The sequence below is a fragment of the Pygocentrus nattereri genome, chromosome 6 (assembly GCF_015220715.1).
Source record: "Pygocentrus nattereri isolate fPygNat1 chromosome 6, fPygNat1.pri, whole genome shotgun sequence".
NCBI lineage: Eukaryota > Metazoa > Chordata > Actinopteri > Characiformes > Serrasalmidae > Pygocentrus > Pygocentrus nattereri.
In genome coordinates, this window is record NC_051216.1 from 22,083,240 (window position 1) to 22,100,783 (window position 17,544).

The 17,544-nt window shown below is 38.9% G+C and overlaps 2 protein-coding genes across 5 annotated transcripts in view; both read left to right on the forward strand.

Annotated features, from left to right (window-relative positions):
- Positions 1-1,251: 1,251 nt before the first annotated feature.
- atp5mc3a (ATP synthase membrane subunit c locus 3a) lies at positions 1,252-4,706 on the forward strand. Of its 3 annotated transcripts, none has more exons than XM_017692351.2 (5): positions 1,252-1,325; positions 1,512-1,610; positions 2,470-2,544; positions 3,748-3,938; positions 4,080-4,706. In XM_017692351.2, the coding sequence occupies exons 2-5, from the start codon at positions 1,572-1,574 to the stop codon at positions 4,192-4,194; spliced, it is 420 nt and encodes a 139-aa protein (XP_017547840.1). In that variant the 5' UTR covers positions 1,252-1,325; positions 1,512-1,571; the 3' UTR covers positions 4,195-4,706. The 3 variants fall into 3 exon arrangements, with proteins under 3 accessions (XP_017547840.1, XP_017547839.1, XP_017547841.1); XM_017692350.2 differs by having other exon boundaries at positions 1,302-1,419; XM_017692352.2 differs by having other exon boundaries at positions 1,312-1,395.
- A 297-nt stretch (positions 4,707-5,003) lies between these two features.
- The window catches only part of atf2 (activating transcription factor 2), a 28,529-nt gene continuing 15,988 nt past the window's right edge, over positions 5,004-17,544 (forward strand). The window contains exons 1-8 of one of the 2 annotated variants that reach the window (XM_017692353.2): positions 5,004-5,175; positions 5,985-6,060; positions 6,273-6,369; positions 6,459-6,577; positions 8,521-8,646; positions 9,006-9,184; positions 9,580-9,694; positions 13,545-13,631. In XM_017692353.2, coding sequence (XP_017547842.1) covers positions 6,010-6,060; positions 6,273-6,369; positions 6,459-6,577; positions 8,521-8,646; positions 9,006-9,184; positions 9,580-9,694; positions 13,545-13,631 — 774 coding nt within the window. In that variant the 5' untranslated portion in view covers positions 5,004-5,175; positions 5,985-6,009. The other variant, XM_017692354.2, reaches the window with a different exon arrangement.

Below are 17,544 nucleotides of genomic sequence, written 5' to 3' on the forward strand. Positions count from 1 at the left end.
CCTTGATCCTTGTCTTTTTTTTTTTAACTTTGCGTAACCTTTGGTAGATTATTCCTTTAGTTGATAATTTGGTAGAATGCTCCATAAGTGAGCAAGACCCTGCAAAAGTACATTGTTAAAACCAGTTGTTATCTCAGCAGTGAGTGTGTTGTTGCTTGTAAAACACCAAGAATCATTAAAAAGAAGCAAATATACATAAACACAGTAACAAGAATTTCTTATTTCCTAGAAAGCAGTTAGTATCTTATAAACAAGTTATAAGAACAAAGTTCAGCTCCAGGTTTCACCTGAAAGCTATTGCATAGATTAATTACATTTCTTCACCAACATACTTGATATAATTTAATAATGTGTGTTAGTGGTAATGTGTGTTAATGGTAGTGTGTGGTGCTGGTACGAGTGGATCAGACACGTCAATGCTGCTGGAGTTTTTAAACACTGTGTCCACTCACTGTCCACTGTATTAGACGCACCTGTGTTGTCGGTTCACCTTGTAGATGTAAAGTCAGAGACGATAGCTCATCTGCTGCTGCACAGTTTGTGTTGGTCATCCTGTAGTCCTTCGTTAGTGGTCATAGGACAATGTTGGCTGGATATTTGTGGTTGGTGGACTATTCTCAGTCCAGCAGTGACATTGAGGTGTTGAAAAACTCCACCAGCACCTATAGAGTAAGTGGAGCTGGTAAAATGGACAATGAGCATATAAACAAGGAGGTGATCGTGAGGTTATGCCTGATTTGTGTGTGTGTGCGTGTATATATATATATATATATATATATATATATATATATATATATATATATATATAAAATGTGTGTGTGTGTGTGTAAAAGAAAAACGACAAAAAGTTTGCAAAAATGTTTACAGTCATTTTAAAAGTGCATATTAAGAAGTGAAGAGTTTTGGGTAGTCATTGTCATTCTGTTTATAATATTGACTCAGTATCCAGATCTTTAAATGAGAAGTAGCACATTACATCACATAGCTTCAAAATAAATGTAGTACTCAGTTTCCCTGCAAAGACAGACAGTGTAACTAAAGGTAGGAATAAAATAACAGTTAAAAACATTATATACTGACTCATTCCACTTGACAACAGGTGCAGCTAAAGTCGCGGTTTTTCTGCCATCTGTTTTGTTATGTGTATGTTGTGCAGAACATTGAGCTGGACCTCTCTGGCTTTATAGAGGAAGAAGCGTTTGTGGCCTGTTTCAATAAAGTTTTAATGCAACGACCTTGTCTTGACGTCAGATACCCATCCGGGACTTTATTGCTGAGAGTCGGCGCAGGCGCAGTGTGTCCAACCGCTTCGACCTCCGGCTGCGGTAAGTGACAGGAAAGTGGAGATCCAGCCCGCATTAATCTCATTTCATCCTTCAGCTACAGCAGCGTCTTGTCAGTATTGTCACTACGATAGATGTTGGTGACGTTCTTTGATAGTTTAAATTGATTAGTTTCTGATAATATGTGTGAATTGTCCAGTTGACCTTAGTTTTGTCTTGTCTTTCCAGACAGTCCCCGGCTGCTGCTCTAAATTTGCAATAACAGGTTAAAACGGAACAAACTCCATAATGTATGCCTGCGCGAAATTCGTCTCTACACCTGCCCTGGTGAGTAACTTGGTCTGAACCATTTTTAAGTACCCTAATGGATGTATTTGAGCGTTTATTCTTGGGGCCTTTTGCTAAACTTGGAGCTGGAAGCTAACCAGCTAATCACTGCAAGGAATCCATTCATTCCTGTATTCGCTTGTCTAATGCTTGACAGCCGTGGGTCAGCTTGTGGGTCCTGTCAGTGGTTTTACCGTGTCAGTTTAATTTGTGCTGCAAACCTCTGGGTTAGAAAGTTAGCAAAATAAACCGTTATTTTACTGTCAAAATCTAGCGTTAGCTAGTCGGTTATCTGACGTGTAGCGTTAGCTTACCTGCATAGATGTAGGCTCGTCTGTCTGCGTCCTGCTGCTCGTTTATGCAGTTATTGTCATATTCACCTGGGCTGAGGTAACTCTACAGCTGTTAGCCCACAAAATGCAGCTCACACATTAGCTGCTCTTTATTGGTCTAATTAAGGTGATGGATTGGTCATTAAAGTGTACTTGCTGGATCAGGAGAAACTTATAGCCCGCGACCCTGACGGAGAAGCGGCTTAGAAAATGGATGGATGGATCTCTGATGAAAGAATTTTACTACATTTGATCAGTAGCATTTTTTTGAAGTGAAGTCATTCAGGTAATTTCAGAAGCCGAGCATCAAGTAAACTATATATCTTTATTCACCACTGAGGTTAAAGTTGTGCACTTGGTCATATGATGAACTTTGAAATGTAACTTTTGGACCTCAACCTGCCTTATTCCTGCACGTGTCCTTCAAAAGACTTTTTATACAGTTTCTTTCCATATCACTACATTATGTTTGGGTGTCTTCTGCTTTAATGTGTCCTGAGTAATTTTTTCAATTTAATTTGTTTTAGGTCCGCTCTGGATCCCGGGCTTTGTACAGACCAGTGTCTGCTGCTGTACTGTCTAGGCCAGAGGTCAAAACAGAGGTGAGTTAAGACAGCCCCCCCTTTTTAACAGCTTGAACAGAATGCCCCATTGTCAGTGTCACACAGTCTTAAAACAGGAGTATCAGAACAGTAATTTGCACTGCATAATTTCCTTAGATGCATGCCAGTTGATTTAAGACCCATAGTGTACTATTGACAGGTGACTGACCCTCATGGATGGGTTTTTTTTTGTTTTTGTTTTGTTTTTTAAATATGTAAATTTGCAGTTTTGTCAAATTGCATTCCTTATTTATTCTGTGTAGTGATGATCTCTGTTAAGCGCTTCTGGTTTAAAGCAGTACTGTTAAACAGCTCTCATATTTTTCTCGAGTACTGATAAATCAGACAATGTTGCAACTATTGTTCTACTTGCTTTCTATAGCAATTAATAATCAGCCATAGAAATGCTTGCTTTGGTTCTGATGTTATACATATGAAATAGGTATATGGTACTTTGTTTTCAAAGTTGGCTATAATAGGGATAAGAAAAGGTATGGTCTGTAAATGGCTTCAGCAGTGCCCTTTGCTTAGAAGTAGTTGTGGTCAGATTGGTTCTCATGTTTTTGTTATACTTTTTGGCCCCAGGGTGCTGTCAGTGCGTCAGTAGAATTATAAATGTGGGCTTCTTTGATTTCTGAATTACACTTGGTGTTTTAAAAGAGGGTATTACATTTGAGTATTTGTAATAATATCTATTGAGGACTTGAATTCACAGTGATTTCCTCCTTGAAATTACAGTACATTACAATTGAATACCTGTGGAATCTTTAAATTACCTTCTCAAAGAACTGTAAACATGGCCACATGATGAAGTAATAAACAAGTTATTACATTATGTTGCATTGCAAGGCTAAATCATATTCCTGGCATAACATTGATATTCTAATAAGCAGTGATTGCCTCTGTCATCATAAGACATGAAGTTCTGGGAAACTCTTGTGGCTGCTAAAAAGACACATTTGGGAAATTTCTGTTTGCATGTGCAGGGATACTTAAAAGACAAGTATTATACCCCTTTGAAGATCCCATATTGCTTAAAATTTCTCAGTACATACAATGCGGTTCCTCCTGTTCTATGATAAATGATAGAATACTACTTTTGTAATTAATGTTTTAAAATCAGAATTGGTCCTAAAAATGTATGTCACTTATTTTCTTATCTTATTATTCACTTATATTCATCCATTATTTATTTCTCTCTAGGCCACTGCTGCTGTCCTGCCCCAGTCTCCCCTCACCCAGGTGTGTCTGCGAGGCTTCCAGACCAGTGCAGTGAGCCGGGACATTGACACTGCCGCCAAATTCATTGGAGCTGGAGCTGCCACTGTTGGAGTGGCTGGATCTGGTGCTGGAATCGGAACAGTGTTTGGCAGTCTTATTATTGGATACGCTAGGTGAGAGTGAAGAAAAGATAATGACCTGATGAATTTTTCATCCAAACCAAATTATATTTACAGTACTGTACAAGCTGTTCTTTATGCATTGTTATATGTATGGACATTGTAACAAATCTAAGCGTTCTGTCTGATTCATAGGAACCCGTCTCTGAAGCAGCAGCTCTTCTCGTATGCTATTCTGGGGTTTGCGCTGTCTGAAGCCATGGGGCTTTTCTGTTTGATGGTTGCTTTTCTCATCCTGTTCGCCATGTAAAAAAACAAACTGGTAACAGTGGCAACATTATGCTCTACTCAGTTGTGACTTCACCGTTGCTACCGAAAGTGTCTGCTCTTAATGTCCATGTAAAAAAAAAAAAAGGAAAAAAAAGTGCATTTTGAAGTTCACTGTCAAAATGATATTGTATTATACAATTGTAATCAGTTACAGAATTAAAGTAAGTATTTCAACTATTTAAAGGCCAACTGTAATTTTTGTACTTTGGCAATCATGTCTCTCCACCCTGCTGTTGGATGACAATGGCAGCAGTTCCAGCGATGCTCACCACAGAATGTCAACCTTGAAGATTCACAGCAGAGCTTAGAGCCAGATAGCACTTTCTATACATCACAATTGGGGAAAGTGTATTTGTTTTGGGTCCACTCATTTTCAGGGTTTGAACTATTGGTGGATAGTGAAAATGTAAGTAGTTTGCAACTGGTTTAAAGCCAATAAACCTTTTGCTTTTGTAAATTGCATTAAATAAATATAGATTTGTGTTTACTGGACTTAAATGTTGTCAAGACTTATTTCTTCACTTTCTTCCCTTTTATTATATAGATTACAGCCTGTTAACTGATGGGTAGGCAGTAATTAACCCAGATATGAATGCATAATAGTAAAAAAAGGAAAGCATTACCCTGATGGGTGTGAGCTCACAGTGCCAGTGAGAAAACGCTGAAAATGCAGTAGTATATCTGCCACGTAACCGCTGGCAAAAGTGACCCGCTTGCTCTTTGTCCTTCAGAAGTTACGCCTGTGGTTAATGTGTAAACGCACCAGCAGCGCTCCCGCTTCATTGTGAATTAATGCTCGGGAGCAGCGCGACTCCCAACAGTTTTCATTTTAGTGTTGACTCCCGGGCTTGACTGAAGCCCGCCGCCATCGTTAGTGCGGGGTTGCCGTGAGAGGGTCATTGCGCGAAGACTCGCGAGAGCGGCAGTGCGCGGCTGGGCTTTGGCAGGGTTGTGCCCGCGGGTAAGTGGCTGCCTCCATTCACTCTCAGTAAACAGAGACAGCGCTCGGATTAACGTGTCGAGTAGTGACAGCGGGACGTAAGTTCAGTTACGCACATCTGTTTAACTGTGCGTTCATAACACGGAGATGTTTCCTCTGTACAAGCTTTGTTGCTAATATGGCGACGGCTATAAAGCATGCTAGCTTAGCATAGCTCAACTCATACTCCTGTAAAAGAATGGGTGGTAACAGCTAACGTCAGCTAGCAGGGATTAGCCTGAGCCTGGGGACTGTAAACAAGCTGGCCTGTATTGTTATCCTCAGCACCTTCTGCATCGCATGGGACACAGGTGCACACGTAAAAGTGGATTTTTGATGTTTGACAACCTATAATTTGAGATTTGATTTTACATAAACACTGATTTAGTGAACTATTAAAGAGGACTCGGAGCCCAAACTGACAATAGAATGTGCTTGCTGTGCTGCTAGCTAGCTGGCCGGTTGCTGCAGAAGCAATGATCTATGACCTGTCATTTTAAATGTTTTGGGAAGTTGATCTGCGACATGTGGGATTTAATTTCTTATCAATGGACAAACGTTAACTTTATTAAACTGGCATGGTAGCTTACTGTCAGTGTGATTCCTTCTGTAATAGCTACCCCCTTATCCCAAACAACTCCCACACCTGTACAAGTAACATGTTTCAAAGTATCAGGCTACTGAACAGATAGACAAAGAACCTCTGCACCATGCTGTTTTTTTTATATACTAGTATTTGTGTTTGTAAACATATTAGAAAGCATGGTTACTTAATTAGCTTTTTGTTTTAGGAGGTGGCAAACAGAAGCTCTGAATATGAGTGGTGATGATAAACCATTCCTCTGTACTGCTCCAGGCTGTGGTCAGGTACATGTACCAGAATGCACAGAAATGTTCACATTATTGCTGTGGCTTTTGCTGGTTTTTAAAGTCAGATGCCATACATGCATACTTCATAATCTATGTGATTCTAAATCAGTTGTTTATGTTTTTTATAGGTCTTTAAGTTTAAATGATATTTAAACTGGCAACATGTAAAGTTTTTATGTAACAAATAAGCTAAAGTGTAACTTTCACAGCGATTTACAAATGAGGACCATTTGGCGGTCCATAAACATAAACATGAGATGACCCTCAGGTTTGGTCCAGCACGCAATGACAGTGTCATCATTGCTGGTGAGTATATAAAAATACCTACTCAATACTCCTCAGTTGAGATCAACCATGATGTTATAAGTTGTTCATTGTATTGGTTCTTGTTTTAGACCAAACACCGACACCCACTCGCTTTTTAAAGAACTGTGAGGAGGTTGGACTGTTCAATGAGCTGACTAGTCCATTTGAGCATGACTTCAAAAAGGCCACTGAGGATGATATTAAGAAGGTGTGTATATAAATATAAACTTCCAGAACAAAACAAGAAAGATGCAGACTTTAAAATGCCTAATGACATGCTGTTGACAACAACAGATTTAAAGTATTTGACATATATTTGCTGATTATGGCAGATTTTTCTAAAAAAAATCACTTAATCTCAAGTGTGAATCAACTTTTTGCAATCCTAGGGCCGTATTACAGAAAATTAACTTTGAAATCTTATTTTTCTCTGTTTTGTCACCATGACACCTTCGGTTAGGGCTGAATTAATAAGCTATTGAAGAACAACAGTTCTGAAGTTCATAATCTTAACGCCAAATAAGAAAACAGTATTACAAAAACATCCTAACTTGGGATGTTTTTCTTTTTGTTTTGCTTTTCTCTTTGTTTTTAAAAATTCTAGACACTGCAGATATTATTACTTTGATGTGTTAATGTTGATGAAAATCCGTCAGATAAAATATTGCAGTGATGGTGGTGAATAATGAGGAGACTGAGCTGAATGTGTGAATTGGGTGGAGCATTGACACTGATAATCTGCGCAAAGTGCTGTAACAATATTCATAACTCCAAGTTTATTGCACTTTTTTTTTTGACCTTTTTACATTTATGACTTGCTTAAATTGTTCACTGTATTCTGGTCAGCCTTCTCGTGACCTGCAGAAGCCGTACCGAACTCTAGCCCAAAATTCCTCAGAGTTCCGCTCCTCTCATTATCTCACTTACCAAGGTGTGGTCTGCATTCGCAAACTAAATGTTTACAAACAAAGAAGGAAAGTTTTACTACATTTATGTTTATTTATATTTATTCTAATGTTTCATCCTGTTTAAACAAAAACATACTTTCTGCTGGGATTAATACCTTTTAACAGTTTCTTGGGCTGCATAGGGTTTTTGGACAGCGTTGTATTTCATAGATAATCAATGATATAATACCCATATAATAACAGTGCTCTTGTTGTCGAGCAGTTTATTTTTATGTTTTTGATTCTATTTCCTTTGCTTTACTTATGGTATTCAGAAATTATAGTGTTTGTCTGGGTGCTTCAGATTATTTGGAAAGAACAGTTAAAAAGGTATATTGTCTTAAAATAATAGTAATAGTTTTTTTTTGCTGAAAATATCATTTCTGTCTAGTTAATGTTTATGACACTGTGTAAGGTTTTCATTGGTGTAAATCTAAGAGAGGAGAACAAAACACTAATGCTGAACAAGATGTTAGGTTTGCGAGACAAAATTCGAAAAAAAATCGAGCCATCGAGTGCTAATACTCTGGAAGCATGACTTTATTAACTTTATTAATGCTAACTTATTAACATTGGAAATGCCGAGCTAAATATCATCTGATGCTGTAATATATTTGAAAAACAAAATGATACTGAATTTTATCAATACCACCCAGGCCATTTTTTGTCTTTTATAACAGTGGGATAAGGATCTGAATCAAATGTGTGAGAAGTATGCACAAAGGATATTGAGGGGGGGCAAATACTTCTTGACAGCACTCTATATTAAGTAATCTACCTTTGTAACTATTTTTATTTAGACAGGTGTGCTCAAACCTGTTCATTTGCAGCGCAAGACACTCAAGAACCTATGATTGGGGTCTGCTAACACGAGGAGCAAAGACCCTGCAATGCTTTCTCAGTATAAGTAAATTATCTATTTTGAGGTTGAAAAAAATCTGAATAAGACAGAGAACAGAAACTATGGCAGCAACTGCTGTACCACTTAATCTCACATGGTATTTTTTAATGCAGTATTACAAAAGCCAGAATTTAGACAACAACTAACCTATAATGTGCAGTCCTAAGAAGAGCTTTCAACCGACAATCTGGCTTGTTCCTTTGCTCTACTTAAATGAGTACATGGGTGACATTATTGTATTGCTATAAGGTTGAAATGTGTGTCAGACTGTTTGTGTGATTTTTGTGATTTGATGTATTTTAGTTACCCTTGGACTTGTCGCCTCTTGCAACTCCTGTTGTACGAAACAAAATTGAGGAACAAACATCTCTTGAATCACACCGAGACAGTCCCCTCCCACATCCTGAATCCACAACCTGTGATGACAAGGTGATCCACTTAATAAGGCTGCGGTTTATTGAAAGTAACTTACTGACAGTGGGCCATTTTAAATGATATGTGTGTGTGTATATTCTGAATCACATACCAGCCTGTATGTCCTTCAGGAGCCTGTGAATGTTTCAGTTTTGTACATATAAGGTGTAAAACATCTACAGTAGCTCATCTGTGGATGCTATTAATGTTTCTAATAGTCTGGAGAACACAGCTATGACAGTCTTTTGCAACAGGTTCAGGTACAGTAATATGTGTTATTACTGTGCAAAGGACAAGATAATTATGAAGAGTTTAAATGTCACTTTTCCTGAACCTTTTTCTGATGCACCTTCGGTCTCATATGATATTTTCAGGAGGTTTCTTTGCAGCCGACCTCACTGCCTACATCTACTATAGTCCGTCCTGCCTCCCTTCAAGTCCCCAATGTACTTCTGGCCAGTTCTGATGCTAGTGTTGTTATTCAGCAAGCCCTTCCATCGCCAACATCTAGCTCTGTTATAACCCAAGTCCCATCCTCTAATAGGCCAATAGTGTAAGTAGTTCCAAAATGTTACTTATTAATTTAGACGTTTACCTTAAATTTGTCACTTCATGTAGTTTGTGTCTTAGTTCACTTACATTTTTTTCCTCTTCGTGTCATCAGGAGCTTTTTATTTTGGTCACTTGGTTGCTTATCATGTTACTTTGCTTGTACTTGTATTTCCAGATGGCAAAGGTTTCATCTCTTAATTATGAGTTGCTCTGTCACTAGTCTCACCAACATCCTTGCTGTCTTTAATTTCATTTTTAAGAGGCTTGAAAAGACAAAGTGCACTGCTATAGCTTACTCCTATCTGTACATCATATTAAATTGTTAGAATACATTCATATGCTTCTATAATGTGTATAATATTTCTGTATATGTTTGCATTTCTCCTGTGTCTCCAGTCCTGTTTCTGGCACATTCCCAGTGCTTCTGCAGCTACCCAATGGACAGACAATGCCAGTTGCCATTCCAGCCACCATCGCCAGCTCCAGCGTGCACATCCCCACTGCCATACCCGTATGTTTGCAACTTTTTCAGTTGTCCATTTATTTGTTTGATTTTTAGTTAAACAGATTAGAAAATGGAAAAATTGCAAATTTGAACACTGTGATAAGTATTTGATAAGTGTTGAATAGAATCAGCACCACAGTAGAGTGAGCTTGGCTTTGCTCCAGTTTTCCTTAAAGACAAACACACAGGGGATCCACTTGTAAACTCACTTGTATTCTCACACTGAAAAAATGTACTGAAAAGTAATTCCATTTCTTTTTAGTTACTTTTAAGTAACCACATTTGTTTTTATTATAGATAGAAAGCACATTTTTTCATTACTAGTAGTTCTGTATATGAATACCTAATATACTTATTTTTCTAAGGCTACGTTAGAACTAGATTGAAATAAATGCCCTGGCGAAACAGCAGTTTTTTTTTATTATTTAAGTCAGCATTTGCAAAAATCATTCATGCTGTTTTTTTTTAATGATGATTGTGCTATGTACATGAATTGTGTAGATGAAGTAAAGGTGAATATGTTCAAATTATCATTGTTAGCAACCAAGACAGTTTTTATTTAGTTTTCGTTTGAAATTGGTGTAGAATACCTTTATTTCTGTCAACTCTTGTAATTGCTATGAGAGCTTAGTGACCATATACAAATCACAGTACAAGTGGCAGTCATCAGGGTCCAAGCACGATGATCATTATGTAGCCAATTGAATACAAATACTGGGCGAAGTTTATAATAATGTCTAAAAAGAAGATGCCTTCTAAATTTCATACACATAGGCCTTCTGGTCTTGGTGTGGTAAAAAAAACACATTTAACGAGGAAAGATACCTAGAAAACTGTAAAATTTTTGGACATGACTTGTTTTTGCATGGTTAATGAAAATCTGCCAATGAACTAAATAATTACACAGCCATAACCTCTTTATTTTAGTGTCAGAATGGACAAGAATATCAGCCGTCTCCTAGGAGCAATGCCGCCAGACCCTGCTAAAAGGGATACATTTCTGAACTTGTCACCCTTTTCAGTGGTTAGGAGTTTTCATGTCTGAACAATCCTTACAATTGTTAATTTTTTATACACGCAGTTGTTCAGTGTTTAAGAAATACCAAAGATACTCATGACACTGAAATTTTATTGCAATGAAATTTAGCATCATATTGCCCACCCTTACAGTGGAGTAAAAAAGTATTTAGTCAGCCACTGATTGTGCAAGTTCTCCTACTTAGAAAGATGAGAGAGGTCGGTGATTTTCATCATAGGTACACTTCAACTATGAGAGACAATATGAGAAATCACATTGTAGGATTTTTAAGTGATACTTTTTTTTTTTTTTTAAAGAATTAAAGAATTTATTTGTAAATTATGGTGGAAAATAAGTATTTGGTCACCCACAAACAAGCAAGATTTCTGGCTCTCACAGACCTGTAACTTCTTCTTTAAGAAGCTCTTCTGTCCTCCACTCATTACCTGTATTAATGGCACCTGTTAGACCTTGTTATCTGTATAAAAGACACCTGTCCACAGCCTCAAACAGTCAGACTCCAAACTTAACCATGTCCAAGACCAAAGAGCTGTCGAAGGACACCAGGAAGAAAATTGTAGACCTGCACCAGGCTGGGAAGAGTGAATCTACAATAGGCAAGCAGGTTGGTGTGACTAAATCAACTGTGGGAGCAATTGTAAGAAAATGGAAGACATACAAGACCACCGATAATCTCCCTCGATCTGGGGCCCCACGCAAGATCTCATCCCGTGGGGTCAAAATGATCATGAGAACGGTGAACAAAAATCCCAGAACTACACGGAGGCACCTGATGAATGACCTGCAGAGAGCTGGGACCAAAGTAACAAAGGCTACCATCAGTAACACACTACGCCGAGAGGGACTCAAATCCTGCAGTGCCAGGCGTGTCCCCCTGCTTAAGCCAGTACATGTCCAGGCCTGTCTGAAGTTTGCCAGAGAGCATATGGATGATACAGAAGTGGATTGGGAGAATATCATGTGGTCAGATGAAATCAAAATAGAACTTTTTGGTAAAAACTCAACTCGTCATTTTTGGAGGAAGAAGAAGAATGCTGAGTTGCATCCCAAGAACACCATACCTACTGTGAAGCATGGAGGTGGAAACATCATGCTTTGGAGCTGTTTTTCTGCAAAGGGGACAGGACGACTGATCCGTGTTAAGGGAAGAATGAACGGGGCCATGTATCGTGAGATTTTAAGTCAAAACCTCCTTCCATCAGTGAGAGCATTGAAGATGGAACGTGGCTGGGTCTTCCAGCATGACAATGATCCCAAACACACCGCTCGGGCAACGAAGGAGTGGCTCCGTAAAAGGCATTTCAAGGTCATGGAGTGGCCTAGCCAGTCTCCAGACCTCAACCCCATAGAAAATTTGTGGAGGGAATTAAAAGTCCGTGTTGCCCAGCGACAGCCCCAAAACATCACTGCTCTAGAGGAGATCTGCAGGAGGAATGGGCCAAAATACCAGCTACAGTGTGTGTAAACCTGGTGAAGACTTACAGGAAACATTTGACCTCTGTCATTGCCAACAAAGGTTATGTTACAAAGTATTGAGTTGAACTTTTGTTATTGACCAAATACTTATTTTTCACAATAATTTACAAATAAATTCTTTAAAAATCCTACAATGTGATTTCCTGGATTTTTGTCTCATATTGTCTCTCATAGTTGAAGTGTACCTTTGATGAAAATTACAGACCTCTCTCATCTTTCTAAGTAGGAGAACTTGCACAATCAGTGGCTGACTAAATACTTTTTTGCCCCACTGTACTTGAAACCTGCTTATTGCTCTGAGAAAGTCCACTTGCAGAAATCTGAGAGAGGACTGTAACTCCTCTTGCTGGGCAATTAAACATTTGAAAGTCACTTCCTTTCTAAGAGTTGCACAGAGTTATGACATTGGAAGTGAGATCATCTCCCTCCGCATTAGTGTCACATTGGTGTGATTTGTCAGTAGCACATTTTAGAGTGGCACTGAGGACAGGCCGGTATTTATTATTCCGACACTGCCTTTCTGGCATGGAGAGGGGGAATGAGAGAACTAATGGGCCTTAGAAAAGGGCAGTTGTATGTCACAGCAATAAAATGAGAGAGGGAGGAAGAGAGAATAAGACACAGAGACCGCAGTCCTTCCGTAACTGGGTTCTTTTTTGCTGTGTTCCTTGAACACCACTGTGACATGTTCTCTGTCCTTGTATATACTGCTAGTAGTTTGATCAAAGCTGTGTCACATGCATATTCTCATTCATATTGTCATGCACTGGCTAAATGTGGAATTGTGTAGTATTGAAGTGTGAGGGGGCATACAAGGCCTTATCTAAGCATGTGAAGGATGTCCAGCATGTAACAATCTTTGTGTGAGGAATGTGCATGCGTGTGAGTATATACAGCCAGTATGGTACAATGAGCAACACATGATTATATCCCACAGGGTAACAACTTATCCCTCTCTTTCTATTTTCCAATGTATGTTCTCAGAGTCTCTCTCTCTCTCTCTCTCTGACCCACCACCGCCCCCCCACCCTCTTTTCTCATTCTTTATGTTTCTGGGTGCGTCCTTGTGTGTTTGTGGATGGAGAGGTGGGATTGGTTGCTGTATCTTGTATGTTGTTATACCTCCTGGAAATACCAGGCAGTCAGCCTAATGAGGCTGAGCTATGGGACAAGGCTCAGTGTATTGTACTTATTGTGTGTGTGTCTGTGTGTCTGTGTGAGTGCTGGTGTTTGAGTGGAAAGGGCAGTTAGCAGGTTGAAGTGTAAGACATATCCTGAGAGAGACTAATTTTGCTTATCTTTTTTCTCTCCGTATGTGTGTGCATATGTGTTCTGTCTCAGCTTGTAAGACCAGTTACCGTAGTGCCTAATGTTCCTGGAATGCCCGGCCCCTCCTCACCACAACCCGTCCAGTCAGAAACAAAGATGGTAACTCATTTTGTGCTTATTCATGTGATCACTGTCATATCAAAACCTTATATCTCTGAAATTTTATCTTTATAAAAGAACAAGAAGCTCATTTAAACAGATTTTATTCCATGTAGTTTTGGACTATTTCCATCAGTCCTTTTGTCATGAAATGTTAACACATTTAAAAACATCATTTAATGCTCTTAATATACCTATCATGATTGTGATGTATTAGCTGATGATTAATTGGCATTTAAATTTATTGCAATTGACAAATTCATTGTGTGCAGCTATAAAATTACAAGCCCTCAGTGGCCACATTGGCTGCGTAGCTGTTGATACTAGTGGCTCCCAACTGATGACGAGCTCAAATGAACAAACATTACTAACTGTTGCACTTTAAACATGTTATAACACCAGTGAGAAATTAGAATGTTTGCTGTTTTTGTAACACCCATTACGTGTCTCAATAAATAAGTTTTCTACTTTATTTAATTTAATTGCTTTTTCTTCACCTCAGTTAATGAAAACGCACTCAGTTCACATTGCTTGTTGCAGTGCAAGCATACAATTGTGAAAGCTATCATCTAATGCTGAAAGATTAATCGTTTTTATACCAACATTGCAATTTAAGACAGTTTAAGTGCAGTTTTCAAGTTGGTTCTTTAGTAAAGACAGTCATTCTGTATAGATCCATGAACACTCAAAGAAAGTTCTTTGCGTGGTGAAATTGTTCTTCTGATTGATGGATAATGTACATAGTTCTGTATAGCACCAAAAAGGGTACTACTATTGTTACAATGTCAAACTATAACTAACAGTAGAAGAACATTTAGGTGCTATGTAGAACTCTTTTCAAGGAGGTGCTATATAGAATTATATACAACACGTTCTCCATAAGTCTGAAGAGCCATTTCATCATGCAGAGAACTTTCTAAGCTTGCAGATGGGTCGGTGAGTGACCATTAAAGTCTAAAGCTAAAGTGTGTACATTAACAAAAACGTTGTTTTAAGTTTGAAGAGGGGAAATTAATCAGGCGTGAATTTCAATTAAAAAATCGCAATTTAAATTGTAGTTAACTCAAATAATTGCTGCCTGGCAATTATAGTCTTTCGAATACTCTTGAAGATAAAAGGGACAAAAAGGATTCTTAGAAGCGATGAACTACATTTGGCACATTTGCATTAACATCTTAAGTGAGATATGTTTTTTTTTTTTTTAGTTTAAAAACCTCCACATAATGCAAAGATTGTTGACCCGGGTGTCTGAGCCATCTCCAACCGTTTATTTTTAAAAGTGCGGATGTCTGCAAGCTTTTATGGTAGTATAAGTGCAGTTCATTAACTTAAGCACTAGAGGGCACCACTTAAGAATGTTATGTTTCTCTTCTAGACAAAGAAATGGTATACATGAAATGGTACCTTTATTTGCCACTGTGGTTTTGTTTGAGTAATGAGAAAGTGAAAAGCTCAGTTACAACATATCTGATTTATTTATGTATTCCTGACTCTTTAAAGTGTTTCTCTCTGGCCTTAAAGCAATGTTTTAGCCTCAGTGTGTATTAATGTGTTGTACAGAACTTGGTTAACATGCCAAGAGTATTTGACATTGTTAAGAGAATGAACATCTGTGAGTGATTGTAGAAACTGATGTCCTGTATTGATGGTCCCTTTAAGGTGGATCATTTCCTTAATGTTATTATTTGACATGTGGAATGTAGCTCTGTGTAGTTCAGAGATGGAGAGGTAAGGTGTGTGTACAGTATAAATGCTGGCCCATGTTGTAGTGATGAAGTGTTGATCACTCTGCTGTAAATGTTCACAGCATGCTGCGCCTCTGGACATTAGCAGGGAAACTTGCTCTCGTAGATGAGGGTGGGGGGCCAATGTAGGGATCGAGCAATGTCTGTCGGAGGGCGTGTGTGTTAGAGATGACAAACGCACGTACAGCGCTGTGCTCAGCAGGCTGTCATCGGGGGCAACCAGAAGGGGGAGGGCACTTGGCACATGTTCAGAAAAGCACATTAAATCAGCCTCACCCTGCATGGAACCTTTTGTTCAGCAGAATCCAACCTGACCCTCCACACGCACACAAACACAAACAGACATACAAACACAGTACACTCATCCAAACAAAAAAAAAGGCTAGGCTTGAAATAAAATTCAAAAGTGCAGTTCAAAAAAATTTTCAGATCACAGAAGTTGCAATTTTAATTTTAGTATACATTTTAAACAATTTTGTCTTAACAATTTTAAGTGGGTAAATTTAACCTGATAACATGGAACTTGTGAACTCCCTGTAAAAACGTTGGACTAATAAGAAGCACCTATGTGCTGTGTACATGACAGCATAACCACGACTAACTGGCAGTCTGGCAAACAATGCTCAGTATTCAAGCCTTAAGCCAGAAAAATGTATATGTTGGTCTCCTTGGCCAAAAAAGGCCAGGACCTTCAATAGTCAAAATTATAGAAAAAATAGCATTTCAAATTGCAGATAGTTTTGAACAATTCAAATCGTTTGGCCCTAATACATCTCAGACTCTTGAACCAACAACAGCTTACTTTCTCATTACCACACATACGGATACGCACATACACATTCATGCCCCCCACCCACATTGCACACAGCGCTCTTCAGCACAACTCTTCAGAAAACACTTAATGAGCTCACATCAGGGAAACATCACTCTGCCCCTCCTCTTTTGTATCCATCCCTCTATTCCTCCATCCCTTTATTCTGCTCTTTTTCTCATGTCCTCCCCAGACACACAGACACGGCACTTTACAAGGACTGATGATGCTGCAAAGACCACAATAATGATAATTAACTTGCTGAATTTAGAAGATTATGCTGTTAATTAGTTGCAAAATAAAGATAAGTAATATAGTAGCAGATGGTTGGATAACACCCCAGAGATGGAGGGTTATTGCACTGATGAGGTTTCTGTGGCAGATATGAAATATGAATCTGTTTTCTCTCTCCCTCTCTCTCTCTCTCTCTCTCTCTCTCTCTCTCTCTTTCTCTCTTTCCCCCTTTCCATGAGTCGTTGTAGGAGAATAATGTTTCTCAGGCAGGGAGGGAGTTCTGGAAGGTTGTTATACTATAAACTAATTTGCTAGATAGATTGGTCTGGCAAAGGTAGCTGTTAAAAGAATGTTCTCCTCTTGTTTTTCCATGTAAATGAGTCTCTCTTCTCTCTCTTCGCCCTCAGTTGCCTTGTTCACCTGCTGTGGATGCATTTGTTACCTGACGCCTTTGACTTTTTTTCTTTTTTTTTTTTTTGGGCACCAGTGTTGCTTTCTTCTTTCTGTCCTTTTACACAAGGCGATACTTTAGATAGATTGTGATATATATTACACGCTGGCAGCAAATGGCCATAAGAAGACAGACGTGCTTCAGTGTGTCTTTGCTGTTTGTGTGTGTGGGGTGTCACTCAACGCGTGAGTGTTGACATTATTGTTAGGCAGCTGTGGGGAATGTGTGACAGGCTCAGTGGGAGGCAGAGTTAGGAAAGGGGTGCTTAGCGCTGAGGTCGCTATGCTGTGTGCGCTACGGCTTGCCCGGGAGAGAGAGATTTCCCTGACAGGAGAGAATCACAGCCGTCTCGGGGGAATAGGAAATTAGCTACGACAGCTATTACTCCTCTGGAACAGGACGCAGGGAAGCATCTGTTTTTAGTGGTGATGAATATGTTGTTTTAATCCTTGCCTCCCGCTTTCTCTGGAAGTTAATTATTCTAATCTCCTGTACCTGCCTCTCTCTAATGCGTTTTAGCCCCCTGACTTATGAGAGGGGCTGTTAGAGCAGCAGTTTTGTTAAAAGAGAAAGGAAGCATGTATGGACAACAAAAAAACAAAACATTTATTTTTTTTATATGATTAGTAATGTTCATTGTGAGGGCAGATGACTGAACAAGCCACTCTTTTA

Excerpts from the sequence above, each read along its gene's own strand:
- atp5mc3a (XM_017692351.2), top strand. The coding sequence starts at position 1,572 with ATGTATGCCTGCGCGAAATTCGTCTCTACACCTGCCCTG. Across the intron at positions 1,611-2,469 it reads TCGTCTCTACACCTGCCCTG|GTCCGCTCTGGATCCCGGGC; the intron begins GTGAGTAACTTG and ends AATTTGTTTTAG. Across the intron at positions 2,545-3,747 it reads GGCCAGAGGTCAAAACAGAG|GCCACTGCTGCTGTCCTGCC; the intron begins GTGAGTTAAGAC and ends ATTTCTCTCTAG.